The sequence below is a fragment of the Cyprinodon tularosa genome, unplaced genomic scaffold (assembly GCF_016077235.1).
Source record: "Cyprinodon tularosa strain WSP-4 unplaced genomic scaffold, ASM1607723v1 ctg531, whole genome shotgun sequence".
In the NCBI taxonomy this organism is placed as follows: domain Eukaryota; kingdom Metazoa; phylum Chordata; class Actinopteri; order Cyprinodontiformes; family Cyprinodontidae; genus Cyprinodon; species Cyprinodon tularosa.
The window spans coordinates 889,974-912,942 of NW_024039265.1; the positions used below are offsets into that span (position 1 = coordinate 889,974).

Genomic DNA, 22,969 nt, shown 5'->3' on the forward strand with positions numbered 1-22,969 from the left:
CGGAAGAGGCGATCCTGGCCCCAACCTACTCATTAGTGCATCAGTATTCAGCAGGGACCTGCCCAAACCAAACACACTCAGCTCCATTCACTCTGCATGGCACCATGACCGAAGCGGACTTATACATTCTCTACAAAGGTGTTTATGTACCCAAGGCGGTACACACACCGGAGAGCCTCGAATACTACGAGGAGTTTACGTTTCGCCCTGACGACGTTATCATCGTGACCTATCCAAAGTCAGGTAAGGGGTCCCGATGCGTCCGAAGCGCGAGTGGAGGGGGACAGTTTGCGCTTTTTTCCTGCGCCAAACTGAAAAAGACGCACAGCTAATAATGTGTTTTAGTAGAATAATTAATACAAAATCTACAAAGAAGTGGACTTTCCACTGCAGCCCAGGGTTATCTTAACGTAGCCGGAGGTGAGGTTTCACCATCGCAGAGCAGCTGAAGGCGTTGAGAAACACTTTGTGTAGAAAGTCACTCAGGCACTGCATTCAAACACAAATTACCTACTTTAATGCTTGCTACTTTGTCATGAAACCTAAACTTTTTAAATGCGCTAAAACATGAAATAAGTGTGAAAGAGTGTGAAAAAAATAAGTGTACTGTTTTTTCCCTTGAAATAAATAAGAAAATATATTTTTCATAAACTTGGAAGGTAATCTTTTATATCAGTTCTGTTTTTGACCCTCTTCTTTAGAGATGTATTTTCATTTGTTCTCATTGTTGATTTTAAAATGATCACCCCATAAATTCTCAATCAGATTAAAATCCAGGTTTTGACTAGGCCACTGCAAAATATATATTTTTCTTTGAGATATTCAATTTTTATTTATATTCTTTTTGTTTGTTTATTTTGGAACATTTAAAAAAATGCTGAAACCCATAACAATACCGGCATCAGGCGGGGGCCGATTCCAGCAGTAAAATGGTGGTATCAGCGGGTACCAACAAAAAGGGCACCGATACCATTTTGAGAGCCAAAATTTTATTCAACTGTTGTCACTCATTCCAGCTAGGCAATGACGTAAATATCGGTACGCAGAGACAGCAGTTGCTTAGGGGCCCAGGACCTCCTAGGGGCCCCATCACTGACACCTGGTAGGCCCCCTACGCAATTGTCGACTAGGACGTCTCTTTGCAGATGTAATGGTGCAAAAAATGCCTTTTAAACCCACCTGATACTAAAGAGACTGACCGCACCGGACCGTATTTATACCGCAACATATGCCAGATTTCAACACGATGGTGAAATCTGGTATTTAAACACAACACCAATAGCAAAGTGGTACTTTTAATTACTATGTTAATAACTGTGTATAGTTCATTAGATGGTTTGTAAAAATGACACTCATATAATAACTTTCAAACCGCAATAAAGATCTTAAAAGAACAATGTATTTTATTTTTTACACTACGACTTGGAATTATGGGTAATCCAGTGCGTCAATTATAACCATAACCGTTACTTATAATGTGTTAGCGACGATGGATACCCAAAAAGAGGTACTTAAGCAGATTCCAGAAAAAAAAAGCAAAGAGCTGCTCGAAGAATGGAAAAAACCTCCCAAAATAAACACGTTCTTTCAAAGAACCAAAGATGGAAGGACGACGTTGCTGCTACAGTCAGTAAAGATTGTGACCAGAAGATGAATTGAGAGCGTTGGTGAGGGTTACATTGAGCTTCACAGCCCCCCTTGGCTGTACTTCATATGGGGCCCACCCAGATAATGTTCTTTGCAGGCCTAATGTTGTGTTGTTACAGCATTCCAAGTAGGCAATAAAAAGTTCTACTGGATTCACTTTGTTTTAGTCTTTGTCCTGCTTCACAAAGGGAGGCAGCAGCTTGACAAAGCCATGATGGCAACTATTTTACCTCCAAGTAGTATGCAGTTCTTCATATATACACACACGTCAATTTCAAACAGATGGTATTGGCATGGTATTGGCCGATAATGCACAGCCAGGTATCAGGAATTGGTATCGGGGCCAAAAAATGGCAACACTAATTTAAACCTGAGGTGACTTTAGAATAAAATGTATGATTCTTGCAATAAGGGCAAGTCCTTCAGGTTCTTGAAAAGTGGACGCAGATGGCAAACACTTTAAATACTCGAGTTGCCCTTCTAAATCCTTAGAAATATCTGTCTAACCCTCTAAAAAGAGGTCAATGTTTTAAGTCTATTCTTGCTTTTTGAAATAATTTTCCGTACCTCATGTTCACAGAAAAATTCTGTTTAAAAAGGGACTAGCAATCTAAGCATAAAATCCAATATGAATAAAAAATCTAAATACATTACCCTGAATCATCTTTTTTTAGCTGCGTTATTAACTTGTGTTGCTAAGGCTGGTCACTGTTTGGACATCTGTGGTGTGGCTTTTATTCCCAGATCTAGTTTCCACTGTATAAAATTCAACATGATTCAGGGGGACAAGGATTTAGTTCTTTCTTAGCTGTCAATAGTTTTTTCCCTTGGGTTTTCTCATGTTTTCCCACTGGTCATTCTAATTGTTCCATTTCTTTCCCTCTCCTTTGCTCTACTCTTTTGTATCCTAATCTGTCTGTAAGATCCCCCTGTATTCAACCGGAGATTGAAAACAGAGGGGATTTACAGAGAGCATTTCTTTTTAATGGTAAAGTTGTTACCAATCCTTTTTTTTGTTTGCCACTCCTACACTCTAAAAGGTTTGAGTCATGTTTCTGAAACTATGATGAAATCAGAATTGCGTGTATTTTGACTACCCACGGCTGCCACAACCGCAGTCTACATGGGCATTTTTCATTGTGAGAAGGCTGAACTTCCAGTCAGTTTCCTCCTTGTTTTAATGATTTATTTGCCCTCACTTCTCTATTTCTCACCCCTCCTTGACTCCTTACACCATTCGCTAATTGGCCTTTCTGCCCTAAGTCCAGCCTCCTGTCATGTGCTTGCCTGAAGTTCATTTCATGCTGAGAAAATACTGATGTGTATCAATGCAGAAGTTACTTTTTTTTCTCGATAATTCAGTGTTGTTTCTCTGGACAGAGCTTTATATGTTTGCTAGAGAAGCAGCTTCTCTGACTGTTGGCTGTTAGACTCATGACACTGTTAAGGTTCTGTCTTTTGGTCACTAAGATACAGAAAAGGAAAAGACAAGAGAAAACTGACAACTTCCGTTAGCGATATTACTGTAAACACCCTTTTTATCTCTTTTTGTGTAAACTGAGACTTAAAGCAGGGGTTTCTAAAGTGAGGGTCTGGATCTTCTCGGAGGACACAAGCGACCAAACTGGGGACAAATGTTTTTCACAATAAATGTGATACAATCTCTATGTAGAGAGGATGGACTTAGGTTTCAGCTCTAAAAAACCTACAATGCAGCGATAGAGTTGATTCCTTCCTGCTATGATTTAAATCCCCGACCCCCCTGCAGGGGACAAAACATCTCGCCTGGGAAGCCAAGCCAACAATTGTCCCTAACGACCCCCCTTTCAGAGGCATAGCTCAGTATCGGGTATTGCAGGCTTACAAAGACCACAAAACGACTCCCCATTCCTAAAGGGCGGGCCCGTTCTTCTGGTTCAACTTGCATGTTTTCTAAGCCAAAAAAATTCCTTTATAAAAGTAGATTTTTCCGTTCTTGAGATTGACAGGTGTCCCAGCATGCACTGCAGTAACAGCAGCTTCCAGTGGAGCGCTCACAGAGGTCAGGGTATTAGGTTAAATGTTCACTTTTCTGTTGCTGTTGTTCTACAAAAGTGTGTTTTAAGATCATCTGAGGGGAGAACATTATACTTTTAAGTTTCACTATATGGCCCATATATTGATTTATTGCGTAATTGAACAAAAAAAGTTTCGATGTTGAGAGGACCAGAGCAACCAGTGGACCTTGGAGGCTAATGGCAGCCAGGGCTAACGTTAGCCTGTCTGAAGCAGCCCTCTCACAGGTGTGTGTGAAGGACCGCTGGCTATGATGGAGATTTGTTTTGCAAATCGTTCATTTTATTTTTATATCTGACTGTGTAAAGGGCTGGTTATCCGCCCGCAGCAGTATGTCGCAGTGAGCTTGTCGCAGATATTTGGATTTATGCCCAATATTGAGGTGTGGTCTGTGCTATGTTATTCCAAGCCACAACGCAAGAGGGACAATCACGAACTAGCTGTGGGTCTAGATACGGCCGAAGCGGTGAGGAAGTGGGGGCAAGTTTGGGACATGTGGTCCAAAAAGAGCGGGATCCAGGTGAAAAAGGGGTCTTAGCGTTATTGTGCACCTCGCTCTTTTCGTTTTCCACAATGGCTGTCATACAATCAAAACAAGCTGGTAAGGTACCAAACACGCAATATGCATAGTGTAGAGCGGATGTAGATTTGACCAATCAGAGGCCTCCTGTCTGCGGTCACCTACAATTTTGGAGAGGTGCAGCAGAGTGTCTGTGTAGGGGTAGGGGCACATTTGCGTTCATTGTGACACACACGCAGACGACCTGGTTTCTGTCATGAAACGGTGTTTGTATGGAGGACCCAAACGCAGAGACCAGTAGGCAGAGGTGAATTAAAGTGGTTTTATTAAAGTTCACAGATCCAGGAGCAGGAATCAGAGTCCAAAAGAAAACAGGAAACAAACCTGAACCAAGGAGACATCAGTGGTAAATCCAAACTAGGAGCCAGGGAGAGACGAGGTACACAGACAGAAGTTAGACAGGATGTTTGACGAGGATCCAGCAAACAGGAACTGAACAGGGAGGGCTTTTAAAGGGGACAGAGACAGAGAGAGCTGACAAGGAAATTGGCAACAGGTGCTTGGCAGGACAGAGAAACAGAGCAAGGAAGGACACAAGAGGGCAGCAGAGGACAACAAATGGATAACTAAGGAAAACAGGAACAATCAGACCAGGACCCTGACAGTTTCTAAGTATAAATCAGCCTTTAGTCATTATTCCCCCAATAAATGAAACAAGTCGTCATTTATCATTTTCTAGAGAGTAATAATAAAAGGAGTTCCAGTTCCAGGCGAGCCGAGTATGTGGTGACGTCACAAGTATGCTTCTGTTCCATTTGACACAGATTTGTTCCCGTCCACCCATTTAGTCTTGTTCAGTGACATGTTGATTTTCTTTGCTTTGATTTATCATTTCGAAATGACGCCAAGTCATTTAGGTCTGCCAAATAAGATCTGAACTAGTTTGGTTACATTGCAGACTTCCTGACCACCCTTTCCTGTCGGTTCATCAGATAAAACAACTGTGTCAGAAGCAGCCCTTACTGTAGATCCCGTAAAACCAGACAAGTTGATGTCACTCGCTTCTACCTCATACTGTCATACCTTAAAATCATATTTTTTTATATACTAAAATACTTAGTGAACTCTATGCATGCAACATGTTTTAGCAGCACATCAGGTGGTTTCCTCCTACAGTTTTTTTTCTCTTTTGTTTGATCTGATAAGCTTTTACAGAAGTAGCAAGGCATCCTACCTTTATAAAGGTAGATTATTATTTCACTCCATATGTAAAGATATATATAGTAGAATTCAAATTGCCCTAGATTTAAGAACTTGGTTTTATTTTATCTTTAGTATAAAGAGTTCAGGTTTGTTTGCTCACGTCTACCCCTCAGATGTTACTATCATGGATACATGGATCTGCAAGTCTCATAGTATAAAGAATTTGCTGTCTTATGGTATGTAAATACTGTAATACTGTAAAACAGAATGTACAGAATGTATATATTAGGGGTGGAACGGTTCACAAAATCCACGGTTCAGTTCGATTCATGGTTTCTGGTCACGGTTTTTGGTTCGATTCGATACATGTTGATTGTTACACCGAAATCCCATAAAAAATTATGACATTAATGAAAAAATCCCCCCAAAAATAATGGATTGTAATTATTTTAAATGATCCGCGGAAACCCTGGATCATTTCCGTATGTTTTGCTGCTTTGAATTTAATCATCTGGCGCATGCTCTCTAACCCCGCGGTTCTCAAAGTGTGTGGCTCGACCCACTGGTGGGGAATTGAGACGTGACAGGTGGGGCGCGCCAAGTTCCGGTGTGTGTGTGTGTGTGTGACTATAAATGTAGAATGTGTGAGAGCAAACTGTCCTTATAGCTGTATGTTGCCGCTTTTTAGACCAATCAAACCCACAAAGTAATCATTACTAGCCTACATGCAGTCTAATTAAAAGAACATTAGATATGAGAAAAATTTCCCCTGGAACTGAAGTGCCAAAATAATGATTGACGTGACGTCGGCATATTATTTGTAACAGAATAAACTTTCGCGCCCCAGTGTTGCCAACTCAGCGACTTTGTCGCTATATTTCAGACCCCTCCAGCGACTCTTTTTCAAAAAAACAAATCTAGCGCCTTTTGGAGACTCTTACGTGAAAGCACGTATCATTCCTTTTCTTGTCCTCCAGCGGCAGGTGCTGCCGTGGGGCGCCTCCCCCGTCCCAACCCCGTTCTCCCCCGCTATTGCAGGAGTCCCCATCAGCGCTGCAGTCAGAGCAGAGACACAGCATGTTTAACTTTTGCGTCCAGACTGCAAATAAAGCGCACATGCGCCGGGATTGACGGCGCAGGTTGATCATAAATAACTGAATTTGAAATATTTTATCTTAAATAAATAACGGCGTTTGATTCACACAGCCACATGTTCATGTTTCTGGTTAGGAGTGGAGAGCGAGTATCCACTCATCGGGCAGAGAGCTGTGTGCATTCTTCTTCCCTTTGCCACATCATATCTCTGTGAGATGGGCTTTTCAGCTGCTGCTTCAATGAAAACAAAATACAGATCTCAGCTGAACATTGAGCATGACTTGAGAGTGGCAGTATCAAGCCTGCAACCCCGTTTTGAGAAACTGCAATGCAAAACAGGCTCATTGCAGCCACTAATGCAGGGATAAATAGACCTGTCTTGCCAGATGGATTTCACTTCTTTTCTTTTATTAACAGATTGCAGAGTGGCACTTTAATTTTTTCTATCTTTGAGCTTGATACAAATTTTGACACAGCTGCATTTTTATTTTCTTTATTTTTGAGCTTGCTGTTATTTGATGTAGATTTGTATTTAGATACTACTTGTTACTTCAATAAAATTGGAACATTTTAAGATTGTTGAATATTTCATTAGCATTGTGTTGGGGCGATGGGGACAGGCGGGGCTTGAAAATTCCCCCTTGTCCAAAGTGGGGAATGACAGAAAAAGTTTGAGAACCACTGCTCTAACCTGACAACAGCCAGATTACATGCTCTCTACTAGAGATGCACGATATATATCGGTCAGCTAAACTATCGGGCCGATTTGGGCTTATTTTCTATCGGCCCGATAGCCATATTTTCCCGATAAAAATAGCCGATAATTTAATAAAAACGCGGAAACTGCGTTCAAGAGTAACGACTTTTATTTTGAAGACACAAGCCATGACGCGCAGTGGCACGTCACATCCAATGCATGCAGCCAGTGAGTGGGGAAGTAGACAAACATGCCTTCACCAGTATGGTCGTTCTTCACAGTGGCAGAAAATGACAATGCTTTCGCTATATGCAACGCCTGTTCATTGCGGATTCCGAGAGGAGGAAAAAGGTCGTCAAGCTTTAACACAAGTAATCTTATATCTCACCTGAAAAGTCGGCCCCGCGGCGAAGAGGTATTAAAAGAGTATGAGGCAGCGGCTGCAGCCGCTAGCACAAGCAGTGAAACCAATGCGGTAACTAAAGGAAGAAAATCCGATGTTACCATTCTGCAGTCTTTTGAAAAAAGTAGACCCTTTGCGAGAGACAGTGAAAAGACCAAAGCCATTAACGGCAAAGTAATGGAGTTCATTGCACTCGGCGACCAGCCTTTCTCCGTGGTCGAAGAGCCATCTTTTCGTAGCCTGTTGGCACACTTGGAGCCACGCTACACTCTTCCAAGCCGCCGCTTTTTCTCAGACGTGTCCCTCCCTGCACTTTAGGATGTTGTTGCCACACACATCCACAGCCTAATCGACCAGAACGGACTACACATAAGTTTCACAACAGACATATGGACGTCCGATGTTAGCCCTGTTAGCATGCTAAGTCTAACAGCACAGTGGCTAGACGAGGACTTTAATTTGCAACAAGCCATGCTGCATGCTCAGGAGTGCCCCGGATCACATACTGCCGCAATGATATGTCAGGCGTTTGACACCATGCTTGCACACTGGAATATAACGAAAGACCAAGTGCATGTCGTGCTGAGGGACAACGCACGCAACATGATCAAGGCCATGGAGGAGTGTGGGCTTGCCAGTTTGGGCTGTGTAGCACACACGCTACAGTTAGCTGTGAACGAGGCTGTACTGAGCCAAAGAAGCATCGCAGACTGTGTCGCGATAAGCAGGAAGATAGTCGGACACTTTAAACACTCCAACGTCGCCACCTCCCGCCTACGAAACTTACAGAAACAACTTGGCATGAAAGAGGCAAGGCTTCAACAAGACGTGGCTACTCGTTGGAATTCAACCTTCTACATGCTGACCAGCTTGTTGCAGCAGAAACGAGCCCTGGCAGCATATGCCGTCGATTTCGACTTGCCTGCATTTCTGAGCCCAAATCAGTGGGCTTTAATCGAAAACATGCTAACAATTCTTGACCCGTGTGAGCAGCTGACAAAAAACATGAGCTCAGCTACAGCCACCGCAGCTGATGTGATCCCCTCCATTGAGGCCCTGAAACGTCTGTTAAACAAGACTGTTGCAACAGATCATGGAATCAAAACTTCAAAGAGTATGTTACTGCAAGCTGTTGAGCAGCGTTTCAGTCACATCTCGACAGAGTCCGTGTGCTTTCTGGCCACAGTGTTGGACCCCAGATATAAAGACTGCTTTTTTGACCAAGCAATAAAGAAGGAAGCAATGGAAGTCTTAACAGCCAAAATGAGATCACAGACAGAAAATGAGCCAGAGCCACATGAGAAGAGAACCAGGACAGATGACAACAACAACAATACTTCCCTGCAGAAAATGTATGAAGAAATCCTTCACGAAAATGCCACAAACGAGCTGAACCACAGCCAAGCTGATCAGCAGGTAATTGATTTGTTGTTTATATAAAGCTTTGGGCTATCTGATAAAAAAATGTTATATTATGTTAAATATGCTATGTATAACATTAAATATAATTTTGTTTTTGTTTTTTGTTATTCTTCTATTACCTTAGATTCAAGCCTATCTCTCAGAGCCCACAATTCCTCGATCCGAGAGCCCCTTGGACTACTGGAGAAGCAACAAAATCCGGTTCCCACAACTTGCCCTCCTCGCACGGAAGTATCTGTCCTCTCCTTGTACAAGTGTGGACAGTGAACGTTTATTTTCTGCTGCTGCAAATGTTATTGGTGAAAAACGAAACCGACTTGGATGTGAGAAAGCAGAGATGCTTCTCTTTGTTAAGAAAAATCTCCCACTGGTGCCCTCCCCCAGAATATAGAAAATATAATGCAGATAATTTGACAGTGACAAGTTTGGGGGGAGGTTAGGATAGGAAATGTTGAGAAGAGAAAAATCTTTGAAGTTGAAGTTTTGAAGAATTTAAGCATTTTATTTTTGAAACAGATTTAAATATTTACGTCCCTAAGGGATGTACGTTTTGTTAAAATTAAGAGGCACATTTTATGCTTATTGTTGTTAGAACTTTTGCTATACGTTTTATGATGGCATATGACCACATGTAATGACATGAAACAGTGACAAGATTGGGGAGTGGTTAGCAAAGGACATGTTAAGAGGAAATCATTTAACTTTTAAGTTGAAATTGTAAGCATTTTTTTATCTAAATGACAAGCTTTAATGGTTTTCAGAATGCACTTTACTTTATTACATACCTCCATAAGAGATGCACTTTTTTTGTTAAATTATGATGCATGTTTGATGCATATCTGTGTCTTGCTACATGTTTTATAGCAGATTACCTTATTTTTTTGGTGAAATGAAAAATAAACATTTGCAGTGTCCCAAAGTTGTTATTTTTTGTTATAGATAGGTCAAATCAGCTAATTCATCAGTTATCTATACTGCACAAAGTAGATTATATCAATATATTATGTTAATGTTGTGTTAATAAGAAAATTAAATAAAATTTTAACATATCGGTATCGGTATCTGTATCGGCCCTGAGAAGCAGGAAATTATCGGTTATCGGTATCGGTTGAAATTTTTAATATCGTGCATCACTACTCTCTACCATCTCCAAGGAACTCAGAGGGGAGCAGACGAAGCCACAGTGGGGGCTGTAGGCTTTGCTTTGAGCAGCCGGTCTGGAGCGCAGCGGGGCGGAGCGGGGGTTGCTGACGGAGTATGAGGGATTTCGGGGTTAGCATGGCATGTTGCTGTTAGCATAAACAAAACGTGTTGCACAATGCTTGCACACTGTTGCACTTTTATCCCCAGCTTTCTTTCCGCCGTCATCGTAGGTCACTCTAAATGCAAAGCGCTCCCATACAGCAGACCTATAAAGTGCTGCTGGCGCGTCTTCCAGCTCCAGTTCTTTCCCACTCGCCAGTCCGACACAATTCTCCACAACAACTGATTTTTCCCTGCTACACCCGGCTAAGCTGCTTCGCTTCTTCTTCTTGTTTACTACTGGCGGTTGGCTTTGGTCGCAGTACCGCCACCTTCTGCTCTGGAGTGTAATCGCTTCCTCAATGAGAAAAAGGAGCAGCGCATGAACCGAACGAAACACACACAAACCGAACCGAGACAGTCGAACCGAACGATTCTGACGGTTTTCATAAATCGTCCCATCCCTAGTATATATACAGAATATAGTTATTGCTTTTACTTTTTTCTTATGTTGTATCATGTCTCTATTCTCATACAACTGAAGTTAATGAAGTAGTTCTATCTTAGTGACAGTATAATTTCAAAAATATTTTACATCTAGCAATCTTTATAAACAACAAATGATATAATAATTATATTAAAAAAGGTCAAGTATTGGTGGATGATGGAGCAAAAGTTTTCAAATAAGAGGCGTGCAAGGGACTGAGCCAAAAGATAAATACAAAAAATCACAGAGAAGTTCGAGCAAAACATGACAGATTTATTAAAAAAAGGAGATCTGCACAGTGAACATAAATCTGGGACCAAAAAAAAAAAGCCGGGCATACACTGTGCGATTTTTTTCAATCGTTGCACGCAGCTACAGCTTTACGACGAAACCGCAGGGTTTCCTTGTACAGTGTGAGTTCACAGCTCGTGATGTATGTTCTCATACTGTGGGCCCTGATGCTCTGATGCGATCTACCCCTGCTCATACTGTACGAATCCGACCTGGCCATTGACACACAGGACGCATTTGAAAAGATCAGATTCGTATCGGATTCAGGACCACATAGCCAAGTGGTCTGGGTCATATTGGAAAAAATCGGATCTGTGTTGTTCAGACAGCCATGAAAAGATCAGATCCAGGTCACATATGGGCCAAAAAATCAGATTTGGATCACTTCAGGCTGCAGTATGAATGTAGCCTAAGTGCCACTATGATTCTTTGCAGCTGGGACTCTTGCTTCACTGGCCCAGCGGAGCCCACATGGCAGCCTCCCAAGAACTGGCAACTCTAAATGAAAGTAGTAGTTTAAAGTAAACCATACAAGTAAAATGTGGCAAAATGAGTCAACCAAATGTCTTAACCAATGGCAAATAATATAAGTGAAAAGGAAAAAAACAATATGGTAAACAAATTTAGCGTGATACTATATGCTGCCATCAGAAGGACAATTCCAGCGTCCCATCCAGTGAGGACTGCTGCACGGCACATTTTGCAAGGGAAGATTGTTCTTTCCCCTCTGCTCTTCTCCCTGTAACCAACAGCAGCACCTGCACTGACCAGTCCTCTACAAGCTCCTGAACTTTACAGATGACACCACCCTCAATGAGGTCATTCATTAGGGAGGATGAGTCTTCCCACAGGTGTTAGATTGATCATTTTTGGTGCTCTGTTATTGTTTGCTGGTCTGTAATTGTAGATTTTTGAAAGAAAAAAATCCCAAATCTTATAAATTTAATCAAATTTGACCCAATTCCATATTGTTATATATTTCCAGGATCTTCCTCTGTTAAAAAATTACTCTTTTTCCTGTATTCTTGTAATATTTCTATACAACTAGCATTTGGTTGTTCAAAATTACACATTTCCTAATTTAATTGTCAACTTTATGTCTGCAAGTCTGAGCAAAACACATTATCTAAAAGCTAATTCCTCCAATGTCTGAAGCACTATGAGGCAATAAAGCTCTATGATTCTGATTCTAAGGCGCTGCTTTAATGCTGCTAGAGGGATAAACCTGAAACCCAGAGAGCACAGAGGATGTACTCTAAGAGCTGAGGTTTGAAATTTGGGCTATGACATAGTTTTCTAAAAAGCCTGGTTTTGGTTATCTACATAAACATCAAAAATGTCATGATTTTATCTAAAGCTCTGACCCACATGCAGAAGACCACACAGAGAGACCAGGGAAAAGTTTAACAGGTTTTATTGAGAGTAGGTTGAGAGGAGTCCAGTGCTGCTCTGAACACTGTCGAACCGGGACTGAAAAGTGAAGGTGAAGATTCTGCGGTTAGTCCAGGCTCAGTGGGAAATTTGTGTCTTTGATCTGAAGAAAAGAATTAAGGCAACAGGACTCACGTTTCCAGAAAAAGGTGTCTCTTGTTGAATCCAGTCGGTGTGGGTTGTTCCAGTAATCGATTTGCTCGTTGGAGGGCGTACAGGGTTTACCCAGGTTGCGGTGTTTTCTTGAGGAATGGAGGAGCTGACTGCTACTTAGTTTTCCTGCGGTACTTGAACGGTTTCTTGTGGAGATGAATCCCCTGCTCAGAGAGTCGCTCAAATAATCCTTGGGGAAAAGTAGATCCAAACTACTAGCTTGAATCCTCAGCTCAGTTTGATGCTCAGAGAATCCTTCCAGGGGAGAGAAGATCCATAACATCCAGTTTGCAGGATGACTTCCTGCTGAGAAGCAAAGACAAAATAGCAAGGTTAAAACTTAGGTTGACAAAAACTCAGTTTGACTCAGCAAAACTCAGCTTGGCTAGAGTACCCAAAACTTGCAAACACTCTGGTGTTGAGGTAGGGGCAGTCAGCAGCTTAAGAGTCCTCTGGTAATGAGGTAACCATCTGCAGGTGTGTGAGGAGGCAAACGAGAACCAGGCGCCGCCTGTTGGTGGAGGGAAGACAAGCAAAAGCACAACCCACACAAACTGGATTCCTAACACCAAAGATGGCATTTTGAAGCAGTTTAACCATTTTGCAGATTTGAAGATTTTCTTCATTCTGCTCCTTTTCGTTCAGTTACTTTAAGTTGTGTTCTGATCTGATTTTTGTAATGAATTAAATAAATGTATTTGAATAAATATAATCTGTTATATGGATTCACGGCTTGAAATCATAACAACACTGTGGACACTAAAATATTCTTTTTATTTCGCTCATCTCTAGTTTCATAGTGCTTAAACTCTAAATCTGAATTAAAAATATTTTTTTTAACTCAAAGAAGTCAGTCGTCTGCTGATCTTTGGTAGATGTTCTTCTTAACGTCTCCAAAGAGCACAGCTCTATGAGAGGAGCATGAGAACATTTTTTCACTTTTACCTAAATAAACTCAATAACAACTAATCACCCTCACAAATACCACTATACTCTAAATATCTCACAAAAATAGCTTTAAGCTCTCCTACATATATAACCAAACCACTTTAAATATACTATTAAACTCCTTCTCATGTGCTATCAAACTTTCTTATTTATACTATGACAATCTCTAAAATATTCGGTTAAACTTGTAATTTCTTACCTAAGTAGATTGTGGTAGTTAATTACAAAACTAGTCTTACAAGCTGTTTTTCGAATTGCTTTGGTCAACACATTGCATTTTTCACAAAAAGCTGGTAAAGATGAGGGAGTAAGATTTTCTTTTACAGTACATAAATAACCATGTAATAACATGGTAATAACATAGCAAGTCACACTATATTACTTTGGTAAATTATTTGGTAATTACTGCAAAATTAATGTACAATATTTTACAGTAATTACCAGCATTTAATTACTACAACTGTATGTAACAATGGAGACTTTTGGTGGATAATTACCATTAGGTTACCACATAAAAGTTTCTATTATTGGCCACCACCTACCAATTTTTATGAAGCAGAAATTTCTTACGTGAAGATATTTTATTTTTTTAATTTTGCTTTGACATTTGGAGTGATTGTATTGTTAAATCAATGTTAATCGACTTTATTTTTTATATAGCCTAAAGCAATTATGCATATTTATCAATAAAACTAGAAAACAAGGAGCAAAGTAAAGCACAACATAACCAAAACCATAACAAGAAGCTTTTGAATGAAGACAATACATTTTGGGAGTTTAAAAGTATATATAAAATAGTTTGGTAATATATGTAAGAAAGTTTGATGGTTTGTGAGAAATTAAACTTATGATGTCTTTTGTGAAAGGGTTTGGTTGACTTCATGCAAGTGCATCGTTGTGATTCGATTAGAGTTTATATAGGCATGCAAGAGAAACTGAACATTTTGTCTCATGGGGCCTCTAACAGAGCTCCTGCTCCATACAGACTCAAATTCTGTTAATGATCATTCATCCTGGGCTTTGGAGATCGATTTTTAACCTGTATGTCAGAACATAAACACTGCAAACATAACCTTTATATTTACTTTAAAGCCTAAAAAAAAAGCTTGGTACTTTCTTTCCCTCTCTCTGTGGAGATGTTAAAAAATCTGCTTCCTTTAATGAAATACTAAGTTTATTGGATCTTCTCAATTTATTTAAATGAAAACTCTTTGAAACACTTTGTTAAAGATAGGCTTGGTGTATGCACGTTGAAGCTTTCTCTTTCTTTAGTTCTTTTTCCTGAAAAGAAATCACTCGGGAAAAACTCTAATAACACTTCATAACTTATATGTATTGAATAACACGGACACATGACAACAGATTTTTATAGAAATTGTAATCTGACTCAGATCAGAGAAGTTGCTTAGGTTTTTTTTACAGAAGGCAGCTGCATACCCCCGGGCTCACTTCTCGGGAAGTGGCCCCGATTACTAGGTAAAGAAGCATTTTATACATCTCCAGTCTGCCACATCATCATATTTTACATCATACACGTTTGTAGATGATCAGCCTTATTAAATTATTACAGGTACACTTTATTCTTAGCTGAAGGATACCGCTCATTCCATTCCTAAATATTTGCCACATACAGAATGAAGATTATGTGCATACTATATATCCGGACAGAAGACTGTCTTAATTAGATATCATACCGAGGAAAACATCAGTTCTGTCACGCAACAGGCAGCTAATATTAAAGACCCATGGAAATCTTATTAAAAATTATTGCCAAATCATTCTGGCTTAAACATGTATATAAATGTACTCTTTATCAAACCATATTGTCCCAAAATTTCGAAAATTTCTATCTAAAAAAAATAAATCATGTCTTAAAATCTGTTTTTTTTTTTTCCTTTTCGTTATCTTATGCAGACCAGTTAGTTATATTTCAGCTTGTGCACCTAAATTCAGTCATAGCATCTTCATTCATATGTCACAGCTTTACCATTGAGTTCCATCCCAGTGTTCACGGGGATGGACGTCTGTGTCTTCGGCAGGCGTAGAGCTAACAGAACTGGCAGCGTTGCGAGGCAAGGGCTCAAACATGTACGGATGTAAGCCTTCTACATTAAACCAAGCTTCTGCCGCCCTGGCGTCCTCTTCCACAACATCTTCATCCAATTACGTTCACCTTATTCACTCGTATAAAGTCGTGCACCACTCAGGAGAATTCGGAAATGCACCGGTTGGAACAGCCGCTTCCCTATGACTGTAAAATGTAATAAACTCCCTCATCATCGATGATAATTATCCTACCAACTGTGATATTCGGCCTCAGTGGGGGAGTTTTAAATGTGAACAAAAACAATAAAGCAAAGTAAATATTGGAAGATAAAGTATATCAAATGTTAGAGTAGAAATATTTAGCATATGTGAACTAAGCCCCACCTTAAGTTCAGGGTCAGTTCAAAAGCACTACGTCTCTGGCAAAGCTGTTTTTAAGATCTACCCCAAAAAACTCCCCCTAGGGCCTAAAACCGTCCTTATAACAGAGATTCACCTTTATTCCTCTTTCTTTTAAAGAATATCCAATAAAATTAAGCTGCGTAAACATATTTAGATAATTCAGATAGTTTTGCAGAGTAGAATTAGACGAGGATGGTTAGAGAACATGTTGGAAAGTTTAACAGCATTTCACAGATGGTTTTTGTTTTGTAGGAACAACTTGGATGCAGGAAATTCTTCCCCTGACCATAAGTGGCGGGGATACCATCCTCTGTTGAGACTCTGCCCAACTGGGACCGTGTTCCCTGGCTGGAGGAGACCCGGGCCTCCAATCTAAACCTGGAGGAGAGGACGTCTCCCCGCATGCTCACAACGCACCTCCACTACAGCATGATGCCGCCGTCGTTTTTTCAAGTAAAACCAAAGGTAACCCTAACAAAGTGTGACCCTTAAGCCCCTTGAATCATATTCGGGTTCTAAAAAAAACACATTTCATTTTTTTGACAAGATAAAAACCTCCTATTTTACAAGTTTTATAATAACTTTGCCTGTTACTTTACACACCTGTTTCCTGAATAAAGATCTAAGTCTATGCTAATCTTGAACCAGCAGGTCTCTTTTCTTAGTAGTTAGTTTTCAGATTCATGCATCTTGTATTTTTTTGTCTGAACTAAAGTGCTTCAAGTTGTTTTTTTCAGAGAATTTGAAGGTGAAGGTAAAACTAAGTGGCTTAATGTTTTTGGGTAGAGCATATTTACAGTCAAGAAGGATCTTTCAATATGAAGTTAAAGAAGTGTATGTACTTTTTGTGCAGTTTTGTCTAAATAACTGCTCAGACTAGCAAATGGAAAATTAGCACATTTTATTTGTTGGTGAATTTTTCTTGGTTTGGTTATTTTTTAGTTACAAAATACAAATTTTCCGTGAAAAAATAAACAAAAAAGTAAGAAGCTCACATGCCCAAATCTAAATTTAGAGTACTTCAAAATGTGCTTTAGATATTAAAGAAAATACTAAAAGACCTACACCCAAGATACATATCCATTCAGTTAAATATGACTGGCTAAGATATGTTCAAACATTTTATTTTAAAGAGAAATAATGAATGATAATTTCAGTTTCACCAGAGCTACAGAGAGGACTCCTGGTGGATATTGTGATTCTCTTCTCAGTTATATATCCTATTATCACTGTTTTAGTTGGTTGCCCCCAATTTATTTGGTAACCAGCAGGCTTTGCTATAAACATCTTTAAGTTTGCAGGAAAATAAAACATTATAAACAAAACGCAAACTTTAAAGGTATAGTGGAGGATGTACTTTTTCTGGGTGGAGCATCAAAATAAGCAGTCCACCTAATTGTCAATCATTCTGGTGATGTGTGTATGTAACGCCGTCCTACATGCTCCTCCCTATTTTCACTGGTGAGTCTGACATAGTGGAAAAAATGCAAATCTTGTTTTGGAAAGTAAGCTTGTATGAGCGATGCAAACAGCAACTTTGAAATAGAGCGTGCTTGAGGAGAAATGGGCTCTTTCATGCTCTCTCACACGTTTAATAGGCTTTCCCTGAGAAGCAAGTGTGGCTATAGGGTTTTAAGTGGAGAGGGTGGGTCTTTTCAAAAATTTCCAAAAATCTACCTTAAGTAGTGTCAGTCGGAACATATTTTCCAATTGCGGAGCAAAGCTAGTGTTCTTAAATGTAATGTCATACTGTCTTTGCAGGTGATCTACGTCATGAGGAACCCCAAAGATGTGTTTACCTCTTCCTATCACTATTACAACATCACCTCTTTCTTGGTGAAACCAGGTCCTAAGAGCGAGTTTCTCCAAAAGTTTCTTGATGGAAAAGGTATCTAGCATGCTCTGTTTATTTCTTAAGGCCAGAACACACCGGTTGCATGTGACAGAGGTCTTCAACAGGGGTCCGCGACCCCTAGGGGGTCTGTGGAGGGACTGCATGGGGGTCTCAAAAGTTTTGGTTGATTATATTTGATTATATATATTTTTTTTATATTCCCACCTGCAATTTTTTCCACTAATTGAAATGTCTTTAAATCCACATTAACATGAATTCAACACACTGTAGTAAACAGATAAGTGGAGGCAGAAGATGTCTTTCAGTCATGAATGCACACATTCAGCGACACACAGGAGCTCTTTCAACCGTTTCATTCACAACACCTGTCCCATCAACCAGGAATCAGAATCAGAAATACTTTAATAATCCCAGGGAGAAATTACTTTCATTACATGACTCCATCTGTAATAGAGTGACTATAGGACCAGTTTAATATAACACAATTTCATACAATATACAAATAGGGGGTCCCTGCTCCATCTCCCCATCAGTTTGGGGGTCGTTGGCCTGGAAAACGTTGAAGACCCTTGGCGTACGACTTTTTAATCTCCGATCCAATTTTTTTCCACCTCAAACTGACTGCATAGAGAGGGTGAGCAGATCTGCACAGATGTTTTTTTTGCTTCTGTCTATGTGCTATACACGCATTCAATAAAGCAAAGCCCCACTGTGCAGCATCTCAAACCAGATCAGATAGAGAATGTTTATATGTCTATATTAAAAACACAATAAGATCTGCGTCTAAAGAAAGAAAAACAACAATAAATGAGGCAGAGAGAGGTGACTCTCAGAAAGAGATCTGTTGAGTATTTTAAAGCTTTTCTTTCTTTTTTCTCATGAAAAGGTGAGAGAGATACTCCGCGCTTAAGCACTTTGTCATACCCTCGTTTTTGTTTGGGTTTTTTTTGTGAGGCTCAAACAGGATATGTCCATTTTTTTAACTCCTCGTGAAGTTATTTTTTTAGATTGATAAACTGCGCTTTTTTGTCCCTTGTTGTTTTTGTAAGGCTCAAAGAGGATCACCACTTTTACTCCTATCGTGGCTAAAATATTAGTTTTTTAATGTTTCATTCATTGTTTTTGCACGAGTCTGTCCCGCTTGCTATATATGCTCCTGCTGCACTACTAAAAGTGAAATTTCCCTGTGCAATTGTTAGATTTTAGTTAGTATTTTCCCACAAAGCGGATGTGTTTTACTTTATAACCTCTTCCTATCAGACCCATGTAATTACAACTGAATTGCTGTGTAGTCTGACTAAAATGGACCTGGGGTCTATCTCAGTCTGACCTATGCAAGCCCATTGCGTAAAATCGTGTTAACTGTGATCATCCCCATTGGCTTTCAATGAGAGCTAAACGCCACAACCTCATCTGACATGAATTTCCGTCGGATCGGAAACAATATCGGATTCAGTGTGTTCTGGGCTTTATAGAATTCAACAACAGGCTTTAAATCTCAGCTGTATTTTAAATACTAAAGTAAAAATATTGGTAATGAGAAAAAAAAAGTCAAACTGTTCTTTTTTTCAGTTATATTTGGTTCCTGGTTTGATCATGTTAAAGGCTGGCTGAACGCTGAAGAGAAGCAGCATATCATGTACATCTCCTACGAGGAGATGATAAAGGTGATTGCTACATGTTTTTGAATTTTTTCATTCATACAGAAGTCAGGAAACATACAGTGAAACTCTCGCCAAGCTCTAACAATGCACTGCATTGTGCTTTCCTGTGCAGCAGGACCTGAATGACTCTGTGAGCCGAATCGCACGGTTCCTGGGAAAAAATTTGAATCCTGAAGTAATTAAGAAGATAGCTGACAAGTGTTTATTTGAAAACATGAAAAACAACCCCATGTCCAACTACTCAGTGGTGCCTCAGGAGTTCATGGACCAAACAAAGTGCCAGTTCCTTCGTAAAGGTAGGTTTTAGTAACGGATTATTGGGAATCAAAAGCTTTTTGGGTTTAGAATAACATTTTTCTTCCACTCCAGTAAACTCACCTTTTATTATTTTTACAATAATCCAGTACTAACATACATCAGCAGTTAATGATGATGCATTTTTTTTTTTTTATTGTATTTATTAAGAACATATATTGTACTCATACCTACCAGAGGAGGACAGTTGTGTCAGTCACACCTAGTCCAGGACAAAGTGGGGTTTATTTAGTTGTTCAATGCAAGACGGATTATAATGTTTCTCAGGAAACTGCTCCATTTCTTCTATGCAAAAGACAATCACAGGCTTTAAGCTGTAGACATCAACCTTTGGTTGCTTTAACCTTTAGACAGCCCTCTGTGCCTCTGCTCTGATGGCGCTTAAAACCACAGCTGTTTCCTTCAGAAAGATGCTGTGTATCTTATCTAGATTAACTTTTATTAGGACAGATCCAATCGCAATTGCAATGTTTCAAATTTGTACTAAATTGACGTGCTGCATTTCATGTGTGTCCATCACTGCACCTGCAGGATAAGGGTAGAGGTGGACAGAATCGGCATCCTGCTTTAGAACATTAAATTTAAAAGATGTTCTAACCATAAAATGTTGAAATAAAATCCAAACATGACAAACCACCAAAAGTCTGTATGTAAGAGCAATTGAGACTGCAGCATGTATGGAAAGAGAAAAATAGCCACACATTAATTCACATCAACATTTCCAGAGTAACTTGAGTAATTTGCATCGAATTCATAAAAATATCTTTATCCTTAAGAAATTAGCAATTAAATAATATTTTTAAGTTAATATACAATTTTTACTTCATGGCCTGATAAATTCATTTTATCTTCCTGCAATGGAAATCATTCTTTATGATTTGAATTGTTGAGGTGACCCAGAGCTAACTTTAATCATGTGCTTCTTTATAAAAAATATACATTTAAAAATGTTGCGTTTTATGCATGATTTAACCAAATATTTGATTCTATTTAATTAAGATAAAAATTTTGAATTTTTGGAATATTTTGGGGAAAAAAATCAAAGGTTACAGGAAGGAGCCCATATCCAGATCTCTTCTGCTGGGTCCAGCCCAGGGTTATAGTCGGTGTATTTCAGCATAGTGAGCCACAATGCTTAGCTTTGTTCCCGCTAGAATAAAATTCAGGCCACTATGTTCTTTTTTTATACGTAATTGACCCTTTGACATACTTCTGGGCTTCCTTCCCCAAGGCTCTCTCCAGCACCTTTCAGCACAAACACTGGGTACACTGAAAGTTTTCAAAGTTATGCTGAATTCAGGCCGCTTCACTGACTTTTAATGAGCGCATTGGTTGGTGAAACAGTTTTTAAATAAATGCACCTCCTTATTTTCACATATGTGAGAAAAAAAACAGTGGTGTCAAAAGTACACACATTTGTTACTTCAGTAGAAGTATAGATACTGCAGTTTAAAAACACTCTGGTAAAAGTTGAAGTATCAACTTGACCTCTTTACTCAATTAAAAGTGAAAAAGTAAATTGGAGACTGTAAACAGCACTACAAGGATTCCAGAGAGTGTATAATAGGTGTGTGAATTATTTGATCAAGGAGTTGAGTCCATTGGCAGAAATTGGGGGCCCCAAAAATCTAATTTTACTTAAGGGCCTCATGGAGGCTTAGGCCAGCCCTAAATAGAGCTTTATGAATTTTATGGGTTTTAAAGGGATTATTTTTTTTATTTGTTTCAGAAATTATATAAATATCCACTTTAAGTGTATTAACACAAAACAGACTGGTTACACTTGTTTGCGAAAAATTAATTATGATGTTGATGTAAAGAAAGTTGTAAAAATTTGAGTAAACCTCAGAAACACTTTCTTTTTTCTGTGATTTTTTCTTTATTGGTGTTCAAATATTTTCTCAAAAGGATTTGATACATTTAGATGCTCTTTTAAGATAAAAATGTGTTGCATGAACTTTCCTCTTAATAAGGACTTCTCGTTTGTTTCATTACAGGGGTTGTTGGAGACTGGAAGAATCTGCTCACTCCAGAAGAGGCAAAGCATTTTGATGCAGTATTCAAAGAAAAAATGAAAGACGTGAAATATAAATTTGCTTGGGATTAAATGCTGATGATGCAAGTTATTTTTAGCTTTGCATACAACTTATGATCTTCTTAGAGCAATAACTAAAATATACCATGAAAAAACCCCAAAGACTAAAATTCAGACCTCCTTTTTTGACTTTGTTCAGTTACAAACAAAATACAGAACCTCAGTGCTTTGATCCATTAAGTCTTTTTACTTGAATCTAGGAAAAAAAAACTTTTACCTCAACCGTGTTTAGTTAAAACAAATATTCCAAATATCTACCTTTTGTCTCGAGTGACGAGACTGAAATAAATCAATGTAAGCTATTACAATACATTCTTCGCTTTAGATACATTCTAACCTTATGAAAGCTGTTCTACCATAAACTGTCTGTAGTTTATATTATGACTTTCTAATTAAATGTAAATGATTATTTAACTAATATAACTGTTTATAGCACATTTTCAACAGTTTATAGGTTCAGTAGCCATATTGGTTGTTGGTTTGACTTTCCAGCTGGTTATTCCAGTGTGTTTTCCACTTGTTTATGCTACTTGTAACTCACATAATCTAAGTTTGGGGCACAAATGGACACATTAAGCCGGACATACACAGTTGCACAGTTGCATGCAGCTACAGCTCACACTGTACGACAAAGCTGCAGGGTTTTGTCGTAAAGTGTGAGTTCACAGCTCACTATCCATGTTCTCACACTGTGCGACCCGACGCTTTGATGCAATGTATCTGCTCACGTTGTACGTCTAAAAACCACGTCGGACTCCAACGCAGTGAGATGGCGCTACTCTGACTCGTCTATCTAGAAGCCAAACAAGCAGAAGAGGAATATGAAGTTCACTAGAGTGAAACGCACTGCCTTGGCGATTGTGTGCTGAAAGCCCTAAACAAAAAGGCGACAACATTTTTTGACAAAAACATGGCGGAGCAAACGTAGCTACTACGCTCTGTCAATTTTACTGAAAGAGCTCCATTTTAATTACACCCCATCCATTGTTTATATTAAT

The 22,969-nt window shown here is 39.3% G+C and overlaps 2 protein-coding genes across 2 annotated transcripts; both read left to right on the top strand.

Moving 5' to 3' along the window:
• Positions 1–22,969, top strand: LOC119796021 (sulfotransferase 2B1-like). The gene is given in 7 exon segments (XM_038304318.1): positions 1–243; positions 16,295–16,347; positions 16,349–16,507; positions 17,804–17,930; positions 19,470–19,564; positions 19,674–19,857; positions 21,874–22,969. Coding segments are annotated over 7 exon segments (867 nt in total). The 5' UTR covers positions 1–104; the 3' UTR covers positions 21,984–22,969.
• LOC119796020 (zinc finger BED domain-containing protein 4-like) lies at positions 7,945–9,746 on the top strand. The gene is made up of 2 exons (XM_038304317.1): positions 7,945–9,036; positions 9,167–9,746. The coding sequence occupies exons 1-2, from the start codon at positions 8,038–8,040 to the stop codon at positions 9,431–9,433; spliced, it is 1,266 nt and encodes a 421-aa protein (XP_038160245.1). The 5' UTR covers positions 7,945–8,037; the 3' UTR covers positions 9,434–9,746.

Coding starts and splice junctions, on each gene's coding strand:
- LOC119796020 (XM_038304317.1), top strand. CDS start 8,038: ATGCTAAGTCTAACAGCACAGTGGCTAGACGAGGACTTTAATTTGCAA. Junction 9,037..9,166: donor ACAGCCAAGCTGATCAGCAG/GTAATTGATTTG, acceptor CTATTACCTTAG/ATTCAAGCCTATCTCTCAGA.